Source organism: Rhopalosiphum padi, chromosome 4, assembly GCF_020882245.1.
Source record: "Rhopalosiphum padi isolate XX-2018 chromosome 4, ASM2088224v1, whole genome shotgun sequence".
Taxonomy (NCBI): domain Eukaryota; kingdom Metazoa; phylum Arthropoda; class Insecta; order Hemiptera; family Aphididae; genus Rhopalosiphum; species Rhopalosiphum padi.
In genome coordinates, this window is record NC_083600.1 from 33,936,063 (window position 1) to 33,949,516 (window position 13,454).

General features: G+C 26.4%; 2 protein-coding genes across 2 annotated transcripts; both read left to right on the forward strand.

Moving 5' to 3' along the window:
• The first annotated feature begins 1,978 nt into the window (after positions 1 to 1,978).
• LOC132928383 (transcriptional regulator ATRX-like) lies at positions 1,979 to 9,459 on the forward strand. The gene is made up of 2 exons (XM_060993002.1): positions 1,979 to 2,121; positions 5,457 to 9,459. The coding sequence occupies exon 2, from the start codon at positions 5,472 to 5,474 to the stop codon at positions 8,949 to 8,951; it is 3,480 nt and encodes a 1,159-aa protein (XP_060848985.1). The 5' UTR covers positions 1,979 to 2,121; positions 5,457 to 5,471; the 3' UTR covers positions 8,952 to 9,459.
• A 261-nt stretch (positions 9,460 to 9,720) lies between these two features.
• LOC132928384 (DNA polymerase subunit gamma-2, mitochondrial) lies at positions 9,721 to 13,432 on the forward strand. Its single transcript, XM_060993004.1, has 7 exons — positions 9,721 to 10,078; positions 10,201 to 10,333; positions 11,289 to 11,394; positions 11,480 to 11,656; positions 11,781 to 11,967; positions 12,037 to 12,260; positions 13,123 to 13,432. Exons 1-7 carry the CDS (start codon positions 9,859 to 9,861, stop codon positions 13,180 to 13,182), a joined length of 1,107 nt encoding a protein of 368 aa, XP_060848987.1. The 5' UTR covers positions 9,721 to 9,858; the 3' UTR covers positions 13,183 to 13,432.
• The last annotated feature ends 22 nt before the right edge of the window (positions 13,433 to 13,454 follow it).

Sequence of the window (13,454 nt, forward strand, 5' to 3'; positions counted from 1 at the left end):
TGTATTATTGAATATTGGGGTAATGGGGTATTAGTAGTTGGTCAAACTTAAATCGATTAACGTATAAGAATACACGAATATATATTAGCATTGATAATAAATAATAGTATTTATAATCAATGATATTAGGTTTAAAATACGTTGATGCATATTCGTTTAAATTCCGTGGTAAAATTGCGTTTAGTTCACGTTGATCATATACGTGTATTTTTGGTGGAATTTACGTATATTACATACGTAATACGTAACTGGATATTTTAACGATAAATTTGTGTCTAGTAAATTAGTTTTTAACTTCATTTTTAATGCTTATTTGATTATCCGCACCCACTCGATCCCAATTAATGCAAATAATCCATGTTCTACTGTATATAGTTTTGGAAAATATGGGGGCTATGCTAATTTAAAAAGTATGTTGATTAGGTAGTATGAATTCATCAATATTTTATACTTTGCAAAAACTGTTTTATTGTAATTACTAGATTAAATATTACTTACATAGTTACCTCTATTTTTAAGTTTTTTAAAACCATTTTTCAGGATTATTATGTGGATGTAGTTTGATAAATATTTTCAAAAAAATAATTTGCTTAATTATTCGCAATAAAAGGTTATTTCTCATTTGAAAAAATAAGTCTATACCGTTACATGACATAGCTTAAACAATGTACAACTTCTGTGTATTTGAATTTAAAAATATGGCCTATAGGCAAAGTTAACTCTAAAATTTGAAAGTCCAACATAAATTTAACATTAAAGGAATAAGTGGCCATACAATGCTTGTAAATAAGTAGTCACCCTGTACACTATGGGTTTTAATGTACTTACCTATTATAATAAATAGGTATTTGAACAAGTTCTTTTAAAAATTATATATAAATTCTACATTAACATAATCGGTAATTCATATATCGTGTATATTAGAATATAATGAAACGTTACTACTTATTTAAAACATCGAATCTAATATCATAATTAATGGAATTAGAGATTTTACTAACGCCATGTAACTTAATAACTTACTTATACTTCATAATATTTTTAAAATTTAAATTGTTATTTAAGTATCTTTTTAGACAAGTTTTTAAAATTACCGCCGATATCTGGGTATCTAAATGACGTGGGATATTATAGTTAATATGGAATCTAAAATGTCTTTGAGGTTCTAAATGTCCAAAGGGATCCAGTTGACGTACGTAGATCTACTTGTCGCGGGATCTAGGTGGTACGTAACCGTATCCGTAAATTATACGTATTATAGTTCTTAGTCCGTGGTTTAAATATACATATATGTATTTGTTTACTGGGTTATTATCTCATTTTATCTTTAATCATGGTCCGTGATTAAAATGGGCACAGCACAGACATGCAAGATCTATAAAGAATTCTTTATAGATCTTGACAGACATGAATATTAGAGATAATCTAATTAGAGATCTCTAATCTTTAAGATAGACTTTAGATAGACTATCTATAATCGTGATGGGTACAGAAAAACTGTTGACCTCCAATCATGGTTTATACCGTAGACTTTATACCATTGATAATAAATAATGTTGGTGCTGATAATATAACCATTTTGTAGTGTAGTACACCACCAAGTCCATGCCTCCATCCGTGATTCGCGCCATTACTTCTCTGTTATTCGTGCTTCCTATAGTAAAGTTAACCACCGACGAACCATTGACCGTACCCTTACGCTGCCGTTTTATTTTGTTTGATAACAGTATAGGCTGTGTGCAATAACCTTGTATATTTAAGCCATGCGAGTTAAGCTTCAATCTATTGTTATTTGTGACCGAATCTTTAATCGTAGTACGGCTGTAAACCCATGGTCGCTTATTACACAACTAGTAATTAAATCATGTCCAAAATATTAACAACACTAAGGAAAAACAACTTGCGCCACTACACACTGCGAGTCGAGTGGTTAAGTAGTATTGTTAATAAGAGTATTACGTTGGACGAGGATTTGGTTAAACGCCTGGAAACTGTGTCACATGTTGGATTTTCAAAACAATGTGGTTTTGAAGTTCTAAGCGCTTCAGTTAAATTTGCTGATCGTATCACTAGCATTGATACTTCTAAGGTGCCACCGCTCATTACTGTCTTGGAGAATTGGTATGTAATGGTATAGGTAGTAATGTACTTAATAATGCAATATTAAAATTTAATAAAAATGTAATATATCCGATTGAACAAAATCAAATTATTTTTACATATCATACATAGGTATTAGTATAATTTATTTAAAATATGACAAATACTTGTAGTAATAATCATAAATACACTACAACATAAACAAATATACTGTTAGTTGTTACGCTATTAACTGTAACCATAGACCTATAAACTAATGGACTGCATGTAGAAAGAGAAACTATAAGTCAGCATTCAGCAAAAGAGATAGAGCTACAAGTTTATATAGGTCATATTTTATCTAAAAAATAGTTAAAATAGTTTCAATACAGATTCATCTATTTTAGATTTTAAACTAAGTTAAGTTAAGATTGGTTTTAAATTTTGATTTTGAAATGGATATTTTTATGACTGTATGAAATGTATGCTTTGGGTTCTAGGCATATGAAGCATATTATATACAATATCACATCTTTTAGAATTTTGTTGGTCCAAACCAGTGTATATCCTACTGATATAATGAATCATATCATACCTTTTTTTTTCACACCAGTTTGTATGAATGAATTTCTATCTTGTGTTTACAGTGTATATAATACATATATTACAGCTTGATAAATTCTCAAACTTCAAAATATCTCATATAAAAACCATATCAGACTGTTAAAGTGTTAAACACCTCTGTGTTTAACATTCTTATATTTTTATTTTTAACATTAGTTAATTTATATTTATATATAAGTATAAAATTATTATTTAAAATACAAAACAATAATTAATGTTTACTTCAAATTATTTATATTTAATTTCAAATTTTTACTATTGTAAGTACTATGTAATAAATTATAAAACCTTATGTACATATAATATGCCATTTATTATGGTAAATTAAAATGTGGTTTTATTATTTATATTACTTTTATAATTATTATACTTAGGTACCTTCTATTTTTTTTTATCTTTGCGCTTTTACGTTTATGTTGTTATTAAATTAAAATTATCAACTTTTGTGATACATAATATCTGGTATGATATTTGACAAAGAAGATTGTGAATTTATTATACAGACATTTATATCTTGATACGCCTTGTTGTCTATATTTATATATTATGGCAATAGAAGTACAAGAGTAGATGTTATATTATACATGGACAGTACTTATGCTTATGAGTTAATGTTTAACTGATAATCTAACTCACAGTTAATGTTGTCTTTATTACAGAAGCATATAAGACATAACATCAAAAATGTATAGTTAGCCATTCACATTAAGTTTTCATATTAAAGTAAATCCATTTATTATCAAATTTATAGGTAACAATATTATTATCTGTATTTTTTTATGTAGGATTTATTTAATATTTTAATTCTAAAGTGAGCACTATTATTAAATATGTATATATTTTTAATTAAATTACTATCCATACAAGTTTATGTATAATAAGTAGGCCTCGTGAATTCATGCCCTAAAAAATGCTTAAATAAGTATGCACTAAAAACTGGCAAAATATGTATTGAAGTATGCCTTTATAAGTTTAGAAATAAGTATTTATATGCACTAAAAATCTAAGACTATGTATCAAAAATAAGTAGATTAAATAAAGAAGAAATTATAAGTAAATTTTTGGAATAACAAAAAATTTCCATTCATATTTGTAAAGGTTATATTTTGTTTTCAAAACATATGTCACAATAATGACTGAAATATCGAGAATAAACCACTGTAAATTTATTAAGTAGATAAAAATATAAGTATTTCATATAACATGTTTTCCATTAATCGCTTAATGTGAGTTATGTATACATTTATATACATACGTTTGTATGCGCTTTATCTGCTCTTTACGATTTATTTTTAATAATTTTACGTTGGAAAAACTCCCTTATATTTTATATTGGGCAAAAATATAAATTATTTCATTTTGATCAAATTTTGGTAAAAATTCTCTAAATATGCTCAATAGTCAATAAAATAGAAAAACGCATAAATATGTAAAATAAAACTTCACATACTCAACCACGGTACCTTGAAATGGTCATCTAACATTGAATACGTCTTAGCAAGATTGATATGCAAATGCATGAACTCACGAGCCCTGAAAATAAGTAATGTTTTTGTTAGAGTTTACATTAACGGAATAAAAGTAAGGTCAGTTCCCAGTAGTACCATTGGGCTGACACGTCAATTTTGCAAGAATAGTGCAAGTCAAAAAGTTTTATTAATGGATTTTGGAAAAGTAAGATATAATAACTTTGCTAATTTGTTGATTTAGTGTTTGAATTTGAGGTCTTTATAGAGATTATTATTTATTACTTACCATAGAATGGAGATGATTTGACAATGACAAATAGACTGAAACACTTAGTGTTCTAAAATTGAAAAGCTTAGAAAAACCCCATATTTAAATTCCACATAATTTTATTGTAGCTCTGTAGAATGTAAATTTGCAGTTGGTTGATAATTTGGATAGGATAAAACGACTTAGTAGGCGGAGTTGGAACTAGCTAATTTTGTAATAAGTTTGAGGTGATAATACCAAGTTTAGCACTTTATTAGACGCCATCATTATTATACCATTGGCATATATACCAATAAATATAAAATGCAATTTAAAGGTATTGTGAGCAAAAATTAAAGAAAAGTGCGATGTTTCTATCTTGGAGAATAGCCAGTATAGAGTATCTCAAGAAGAAACAGTTTTGTTGTTAACATTATATCAAATACACCGTTTTCTAAGTAGGATTATATGAGGAGATAATGTGGAGTAGGGAGAATTTTTTTAACTTGAATAAGAAATCCCTTTAAACACACTAAATCAAAGGGGCCTGTGTTATGTCTAGAAGAACAGGTGTATAGTATAATTTGTTTTTCATGCTTGAGGATAAGTACATTAAACATATTATACATAAATATTATTTTTATATTTTTTAAAGAACCAATTTTTATGTAAAATAAATAGGTTAAAATTTATTTACAGAGATAATATTGTTACCTTTAAAGTATATAATGGTTTGATTAATTGATACTAGCAATTTAATTCTAATGAAACTAAATATGAATTATTGTACTTAAATTTGGTTTGTTAGGTTTAACAAATTCAAGTTAAATGAGCTTAATCTTAAATTACAAATATTTTTTTAAATTTTTAATTATTTAAAATTAAAATCTTTCTTTAGAGCTAATTGTTAGGTGCTTTTAAGTAAGTAAGTTCTTTCATTAAAAGGAAATGTTTAATCACTTTAAATACAATTAGTAGGTATCTATAATTTATTCACAGCTATATAATTATTATAAGAGAATTTTTTTTTAATGTAGATCCTGTATTCAAATATGGCAAAAACTAACAAAAACACAACCAGGCTTAAAGCAAAAATATCAAAAAAGAAATTTATCAACACATCAAAGAATAAACCGGAACCAATTAAAAAAAAAATCAGTAAAAATAATGAAACAAATAATGATATCGTACTTGAGTTGATGACAAAATGTCCAGAACTAAATCAAACATTTGAATATATTTTATATTCTAATAAGTATAAACATACATTAACTGATGTTTTTAATATTATAAAAATGCTATTTTCCAAGTTGGAAGAATTGCAAAAATGTGATGTTGACCTTAAAAATACTTTGGAAAATATTAATCTTAATAATAAAATTAAAGGTTTAATTCAAAGTACTGCAATTAATTTATCTCATGTTGTGGAACAATTAGATGTAAATGAAACTACATTCTTAAATTTTGCACGTAATTTTATCCCACCAACTATTACAAATAACAATCAAAATGTTATTGTTGCTGATAGTTTAGTATCTAGTTGTGGTAGTATACCTATAGTATCAGAAGATCCTATCGTTTCCAGTTCCCAATCTTGTAGTAGTAATTTTTTAGATCAAGAAATAAAAACTGAAAATATAAGTGACCAACTCATGACAAACATATTTGGTGGAAAATACACTATAGTATTGTCATCAGATGATGAGTATGAAGAGCACAATGATTATAACAGCTGCAAGAGACAAAATTCAACAAAAAGTAAACCTATAAAGAATGATCAAGACTTAATAAGTTATGTAATAGGATCAGATATTAAAGGTATGTTTGACCATGATATCATTTCACCATCTAAACAAAGTACTCAAGATATTACTATTTCAAAATCTACATCACGGCCTAGAATACCAGTACAAAAAATTAGAAAGGTTAAGCCAAAGGTATCTGATGAAGCTGTAGAAGAAGCAAGAAAAGCTGACTTTAATTCAAGAAAACGGCAGATTGTTCGAAATAATGAAATGTTGAATATACTTAAAGAATTTAATATAAAGCCACATCATATAGTATTAGAATATGATATTGTTAAAAAAATACCAATAGTAAAAATCTGTAAAGAATTAGGTAAAGTTTTAAAAATGCATCAAGTGGAAGGTATTCATTTTTTATGGAATACAGTTTTTGAAACTGTAGAAAAAACAAATACCACTGAAGGGACTGGGTGTATTTTAGCCCACCGGATGGGCATTGGTAAAACATTGCAAATTATAACTATAATATACACTATATTATGCCATAGCCAAATTAATTTAAAAACTTTTTTAATTATTTGTCCACCTGGATTAATTTATAATTGGATGGATGAAATATACAAATGGTTAAAGGATATTGACACAGATGAAGTTGTCAAAGTTTATGATTTGCCTAAGACACAGAAACTATACAATATAACAAACATAGCTACATGGAAATCTAGAGGAGGTATTCTTATTCTTAGTTATGAGAACTTCAAGAGTTTGGTGAATTGTAAACAAAGTGATTTACGTGAAGCATTTAGTCATACTTTAATTAATCCTGGACCAGATGTTGTTATTTTAGATGAAGGACACTATATTAAGAACACCCAAACTTTACTATTAAAAAGTTTAACCCAAATCAGAACAAAAAGAAGAATAGTATTAACAGGAACTCCTATGCAAAATTCTCTTAAAGAATATCATACATTGGTGGAGTTTGTTAAACCTAATATCCTCGGAAATCTTACAGATTTTGTTACAACATTTATCAAACCAATTGATGCTGGCCAATTTATAGACTCACATGATGAAGATGTTAAAATAATGAAGCAACGTACTTTCATTTTACATAAACTGTTACAAAATACTGTCCATCGCATTGATGATAAAAACTTAAAACCTTTATTTACAAATAAAATAGAATACACAATAGAAGTTAATTTAACCAAGTTCCAATGTGAATTATATGAGAAGTTCTTGCATTATAACAAAACATCTAATGATGGTTGTAATGTATTTTTATGTTTACATGTGTTAACATTAATAACATTACATCCATTAACATTGTATAGATTGAAACATTTTAAAAATAGCAAACAACGTGAATTAGGAACTGTAGTTGATGAAAGATTATCAAAGGATTTGTCATGGATTGAAAGTTATGGAGAAGATCCAAGATTTTTTGAAGCTAAACAAAGCAATAAAATTGCATATGTCTTAAATACAATTGATGAATGTTCTAAAAGAAATGAAAAGGTACTTTGTTTTTTAAAATCTCCACTAGCTTTGGATGCCTTGGAATATTTTTTAAAGCAAGAGAAGAAATGGGTTTTAGGAGAAGATTATCTTAGAATGGATGGTAAAACACCGTTGTCTATACGAAATCAAATGTGTGAAGCTTTTAACAACCCTGAAAATACTGCTAAACTTTTTCTTTTATCCTTGGGTACTGGGGTTCTTGGATATAATATGGTCGGTGCTAATAGAGTATTGTTACTCAGTACATCATGGAATCCAAGTAATGACTTACAAGCCATTTATAGATGTTTACGATTTGGTCAGAAAAAAACTGTTTATGTAAACCGATTATTAGCTAAAGGAACTGTAGAACCAAAAGCATATTACAGGCAAATTTCTAAACTAGGGATGGCTAGCAGTGTTATAGATTTACAACATATGAGTCGAAAAGTATCTTATGATCAAACTAATGACTTATTTACATTTGATTCAACAAAAAATTTTAATCAACTTCTTCCTAACACAAAGGATCCTGTATTAAACCAACTAATCATTTACAATTTTGGATCTATTAGTGATTTTAAAGAGCATGATTCCATGCTTGTTGAGTCTGTTGAAGAACAATTGACCATTGAAGAACGTAAAGCTCTTTGGTTATCATTTAAAAACAAGCAATTGCTAACTAAAAGTTTGATTAAACCAAAACCACTTGCAAAGTTATTGAATACTGATGAGGTTATATCAAAATATAAAACAGATGAGTTAACTAGTTTTACAAAAAACATCCCACCAAAAGAGCCTCAAGTTTCTACTATTCAATCTAATGAAAGTCATAGTTCTAGAATGCATACAAATTTCAGCAGTGCCAAGCAATCAAAAACAACACCTATATCTAAAAGAAAACCAGAAACATTAACAAGTACTGCAGAAATAGTGAACAATTCAACAAATTTAAATGATCAAATTCCCAAATTGATTGAAAAATCTAACCACTTCCAAAATGTTGAACCCATACAAAATCAGTTCAGAAGTTTTCAACATAGAACTTTTAATCACCATAAGAGGAACCGTGCATCAAATTTCCGATTTTCAAAACTATCTCCTAATTCATCTATGTCATCAGATTTTAGAAATCAATCCAATCCAAATTTAAGAAACCAACCCTATTCAAATATAAGAAATCAATCAATCCAAAATCCATTTAGTATAAACCCATCTTGGTATGCTAATAATCAAACATCGACTGAAAATAATATTTCAAACCGATCTGGTATGTCAAGATGAATAAGTCAAATTATTTCTTTGGATTAAATAAATTATTATCCTTTAAAAGTAATCATCGAATAAAAATGTAATACTAGTATTTATGATGCTACAACACCTAAGTTTTGCATACAAATACTAACAGTTTTTATGTTGTTAAGTAGTTATTTTTAGATTCCAAGTATTTTCCTAAGCTAAAATTTAAATTATTAATATGAATTACTGTCTATATTTTTTTTGAAAATTACCATTATTTATTAATTTAACAAATAGTTATTAATTGATATTTTTATGTAAAATTAATTGTATTATTTAAATTAAAAAAATATAATATTTTCTAAAAGTGAATATTTTGTATTTATACTTGTATGTATAATTAAATTAACTGAAATAATAGTACAAAATTTGTATCTTTCTCATTGAATATTAGTTGTAAGCTATTAATATTATTTACTATACATAATGTACCAAATAAATAATTGTAATATAATATACTATATTTATAATATATTCATTGTTTATTGCTTAATATTAGTATTATCCTTTCATAATTGAAAAAAATATATATATATCCTAATTTTTCCTTGCTTTTATTCTTAGTGTTATTTAAAAAATTTATGTTTTTCCTTTCGTTAATATAATATTAAAATTAATTAATTAAATTATTTTGAATTTTCATTCCAAATTTTATTTAAAAATAATAATAATTTTCAGGGACATTGGTTTAAGAAAAGATATATCATCAGACAAAATTACAAGAAGAGAAATTATGCGTAATGCATTAGTTGTGGAAGAAGATTATTTTGTTGCTCCTACAAATCAAGTCTAATAAAAATTATAATATTAATTTAGTAGAAGTCATCTATTATTATTCATCTAACATAATTATATTTTATAAAAATCACTTATTCAATTTTAAGACTATAAAATGAGTCTACTCAATAAAATACTACCAATGTGTAAAGCTTATGCATATATGGAACCAATAATCATTAATAATACTATTGACTATTTAAAATATGGTGCTACAGGTGAACTATTATGTCAAAATATCAGAAATGAATGGTTATATAGCAATGTAACTAGTAGAGATGAAAGTGTATTTCAATTTTGTAATACCCAGGATAAATACAACAATGATATTTTAAGTAAGACTAACTTATATTTAATTGTTTTAATAATTGAATTTTTGGAATGACAAAAGTTATAACCATTTAATACTAAAACAATAAAATATTATTATTATTATTACATTAGTTTTGTTTCTAAGGTCTTAAAGATCCATTTATGAATGCTAAACAATTTTGCAATAACCAACTACCATTCAGTTTTGCTGATTCTAGAAGTATCTGTGAACATCCAAATTCAAAAGATTCTGGTGTTGGAGATAGAAAATCATTTAGGTAATATAAAAAATACCTAAAACCTTAGAAACAATTTATGAAAGTAAATGTTAAGTAAAAATAAAAAAATATTAATCATATTGAAATATGATTACAGAAAAGAAATGATAGACATAGGACTCTAGTCTATTGTCTATATATGTATACTATTATGTTATAATTATAAAAGTAGTGCCATTGAACCACTGATATTAAACAGTTATTACTCATCAAATAGTATGGCACAACAGTAATGTCATGCTAATATACAAAATTGTTGGTTTTCTGTATATTATGATGTTAATTGCAATTGTTACCTACTAAACATTTTAAAACTGAATGTAGTATGCAATCTATTGCCTGCAGTTATAAAGACAGCGAATAGATATGTAATCCAGCCCATTTAAATATATATTTTTCATCAAGGCGAAGATGAGTAAAATATCTTAAATGAAAAATTTTGTGTAAGATGGAAGTTTGTAATTGTAAAGTTGTTGACCATAAGAATAGATTATTTAAATTAATTTATCATTAAAGAAATAAAGATCAGAAAAATGTAAGTAGCTAATACTTAATAGGACCACAGATTCAGATGAAAAATTTCTTCAAATATAGTTAAAGTCAATCGAGAAAGATATTGGTGAGCATTGCTTTAAAGTCATGAAATGAGTGTGCAGGTTGAGATTGAGTACTGGACCTTACTAAATATTCATTTTACGATGTAAAGTGGTAAGAATCACAGTAGACAAGCAATTCTAATTAGAAAAAATGAGATGCTCCTATCGTTCATAAATATTAGGCATGTTATTAAAAAACAGCTTATAGGTTGCTGGAGATATTAATGCCCAATTTCTTTTTTATTCTGCCCAAAATATAAAATAATAAAAAAAGTATATGCTTATAAAATATTACACAGTTGAATATCTATTTCTAATTATTATCAATATTATATACTTACTTTTCTTTCCTAATGTAGCCCTAAGAACTTTACAAGATTGAAATATTTTGCATTTTGTATACCAGAAGAAAGTCAACAATTTTTCTATCACTGGCAAAGGCAACGCAAAATTTGGTGGAGAAAAGTAAGAATAAAATATTAAAACATTTTTGTAAAAATAATTAATGATGTTATTACATTGTATTTTGTACATACAATCTACTTCATAGTTCTCGGCCAATCCTGGTAGATTTTCATTGACAGAAATATCGATCGATGATAATGGCCAAGAGACCACAGAAATTCGTGCTGAATTTGAATGGGGTCAAGAGACAATTGAAACTATACGTAACATAAATACTAAAATGTTTGATAGTCTTGAGCCAGCTGAACAAGAAATGTTTTTAGTGAGTATTGAACGCCCAAATAGTACTCCTTTATTGTTATTTGTTGTGTATGACTATGCAGTTAATAATAAGTTATTATTAATAACAATATTAAATATTAATTCTTTTTGTTTCAATTAAATAGTCAAGGGTAGGAAAAAGAAAAGTCTTGCCTCACGTTGTGGAAAGTGAAACTAGTCTCGAAAAAGCGTGTATGGTGTTTCTGTGTGATGGATATGCGGAATTGCCTTATCATAATGATCGCAGGGAAGTGTTCCGGTTTCATCGTAAATTGGCTCCATATAAAATAACATTTGCAGCTCCTCTATTAAGTCAGGCAGATTAGTTAAGTGTATGATTATCGATATATTTTTTAACAAATAGATTTTAATAATTTGTAGATGCCAAAAAAGCAGACGAACTAAAGCAACTCTCCATATACTTAGGACTAAATTTAAAAAAGTCTGGAGTATCAACCTTAATAGCTCCAAATATAGCAAAAAAATCTCTCGAATCGCAATTCACGGATTCGGACTGCCTTGGTATACCTTATATAGCTGTACTCAATGAGTCTACTTTAGAAGATGGTATTGTAGGACTTCGTAGTATTGAAACTACTCTTGAGGTATGACTAGTATACTTATTAGAAACATTACATAATACATAAACAAAATTAATTACCTATGTAATATGTTGTGATTATTGTCATGATATTATTTTGTATACATGTAATTCGTATATTAATTTTTGGGCTTATAATCAAAGATACATTTTGTAATGTCCTTTTTTAATTCTGATGTGGGGGAAAATATAGCCCATTTCAGTGGTGTAGGCAAACCTATTTATACAAAAAAAAATGTATTTATATAAGATGAAGTATGCTGAAATTGTCACATAGGTATTTAACAATTTTTAACTTTTTCAGCATTTATATACATATCAAATTAACATTTTCATAATATTGTATCATTTCAAAATTTATTTTCGTATTCTACTTGATATGGAAAAAACGTTTTAATTTTTATAGTAAATTAATTACATTCAATGTCTGATTTGAGCATATAGACTAAGGTTGGTGATGTTTTCGGTGTACCAGTATTTACTGATATTTAAAAAATACCGGTATCCTATATTTTAGAATACCGTTCTACTGTGATTCGGTAATTACTGAAAATACCATAGATACCGGTAGTATACAAATACTGATTACAGATTTCAAAATTTTAAATATCGCCAGTTCTAATATAGACCATTTTTAAATTGTCGATAAATGTCAATAGTTTAATTTTATTTAAAAAGTATGTTAAATCAATCCGATATTTTTTTCAAACATTTATATACTTCTGTAAAGTTGAAGTCAAAATATTGTTACAAGTGCACGTAAAAGAACAAATGATCCATATAACTTTTAAATTGTTTGTATTATATTGTTTTTGCTTTTGTTTTTTTATTTAATTAAATTATATTATTGTTATATTTGTTTAAAGGAAAAAATCCATGTGGCCAAATTGACTTCTTACGTTGAACTTCTCATAAAGAATTACTGATTATGTCATTACTTCACTATAAAATGTAAACTAATTATTTGATTTTTGAATTTGTTAAATAAAATATATTTATGTAACACACATGATTTTATTGATGTTATAATGGAACAAAATATTAATCTACTAAATACACATATTAATTTGTAACTGTACAAAAAATTTTAATTAAAAGATTTTTTCTTATACTAAAATAACATAATTTTAATTTTTCAAAAAAATATATAATATACTTCAATAGTTGTTATTTTTATTTTGTTTGGTAATCATTTAGT

Excerpts from the sequence above, each read along its gene's own strand:
- LOC132928383 (XM_060993002.1), top strand. The coding sequence starts at position 5,472 with ATGGCAAAAACTAACAAAAACACAACCAGGCTTAAAGCAAAAATATCA.
- LOC132928384 (XM_060993004.1), top strand. The coding sequence starts at position 9,859 with ATGAGTCTACTCAATAAAATACTACCAATGTGTAAAGCTTATGCATAT. Across the intron at positions 11,395-11,479 it reads GCAAAATTTGGTGGAGAAAA|TTCTCGGCCAATCCTGGTAG; the intron begins GTAAGAATAAAA and ends TCTACTTCATAG. Across the intron at positions 11,968-12,036 it reads ATTTGCAGCTCCTCTATTAA|ATGCCAAAAAAGCAGACGAA; the intron begins GTCAGGCAGATT and ends AATAATTTGTAG.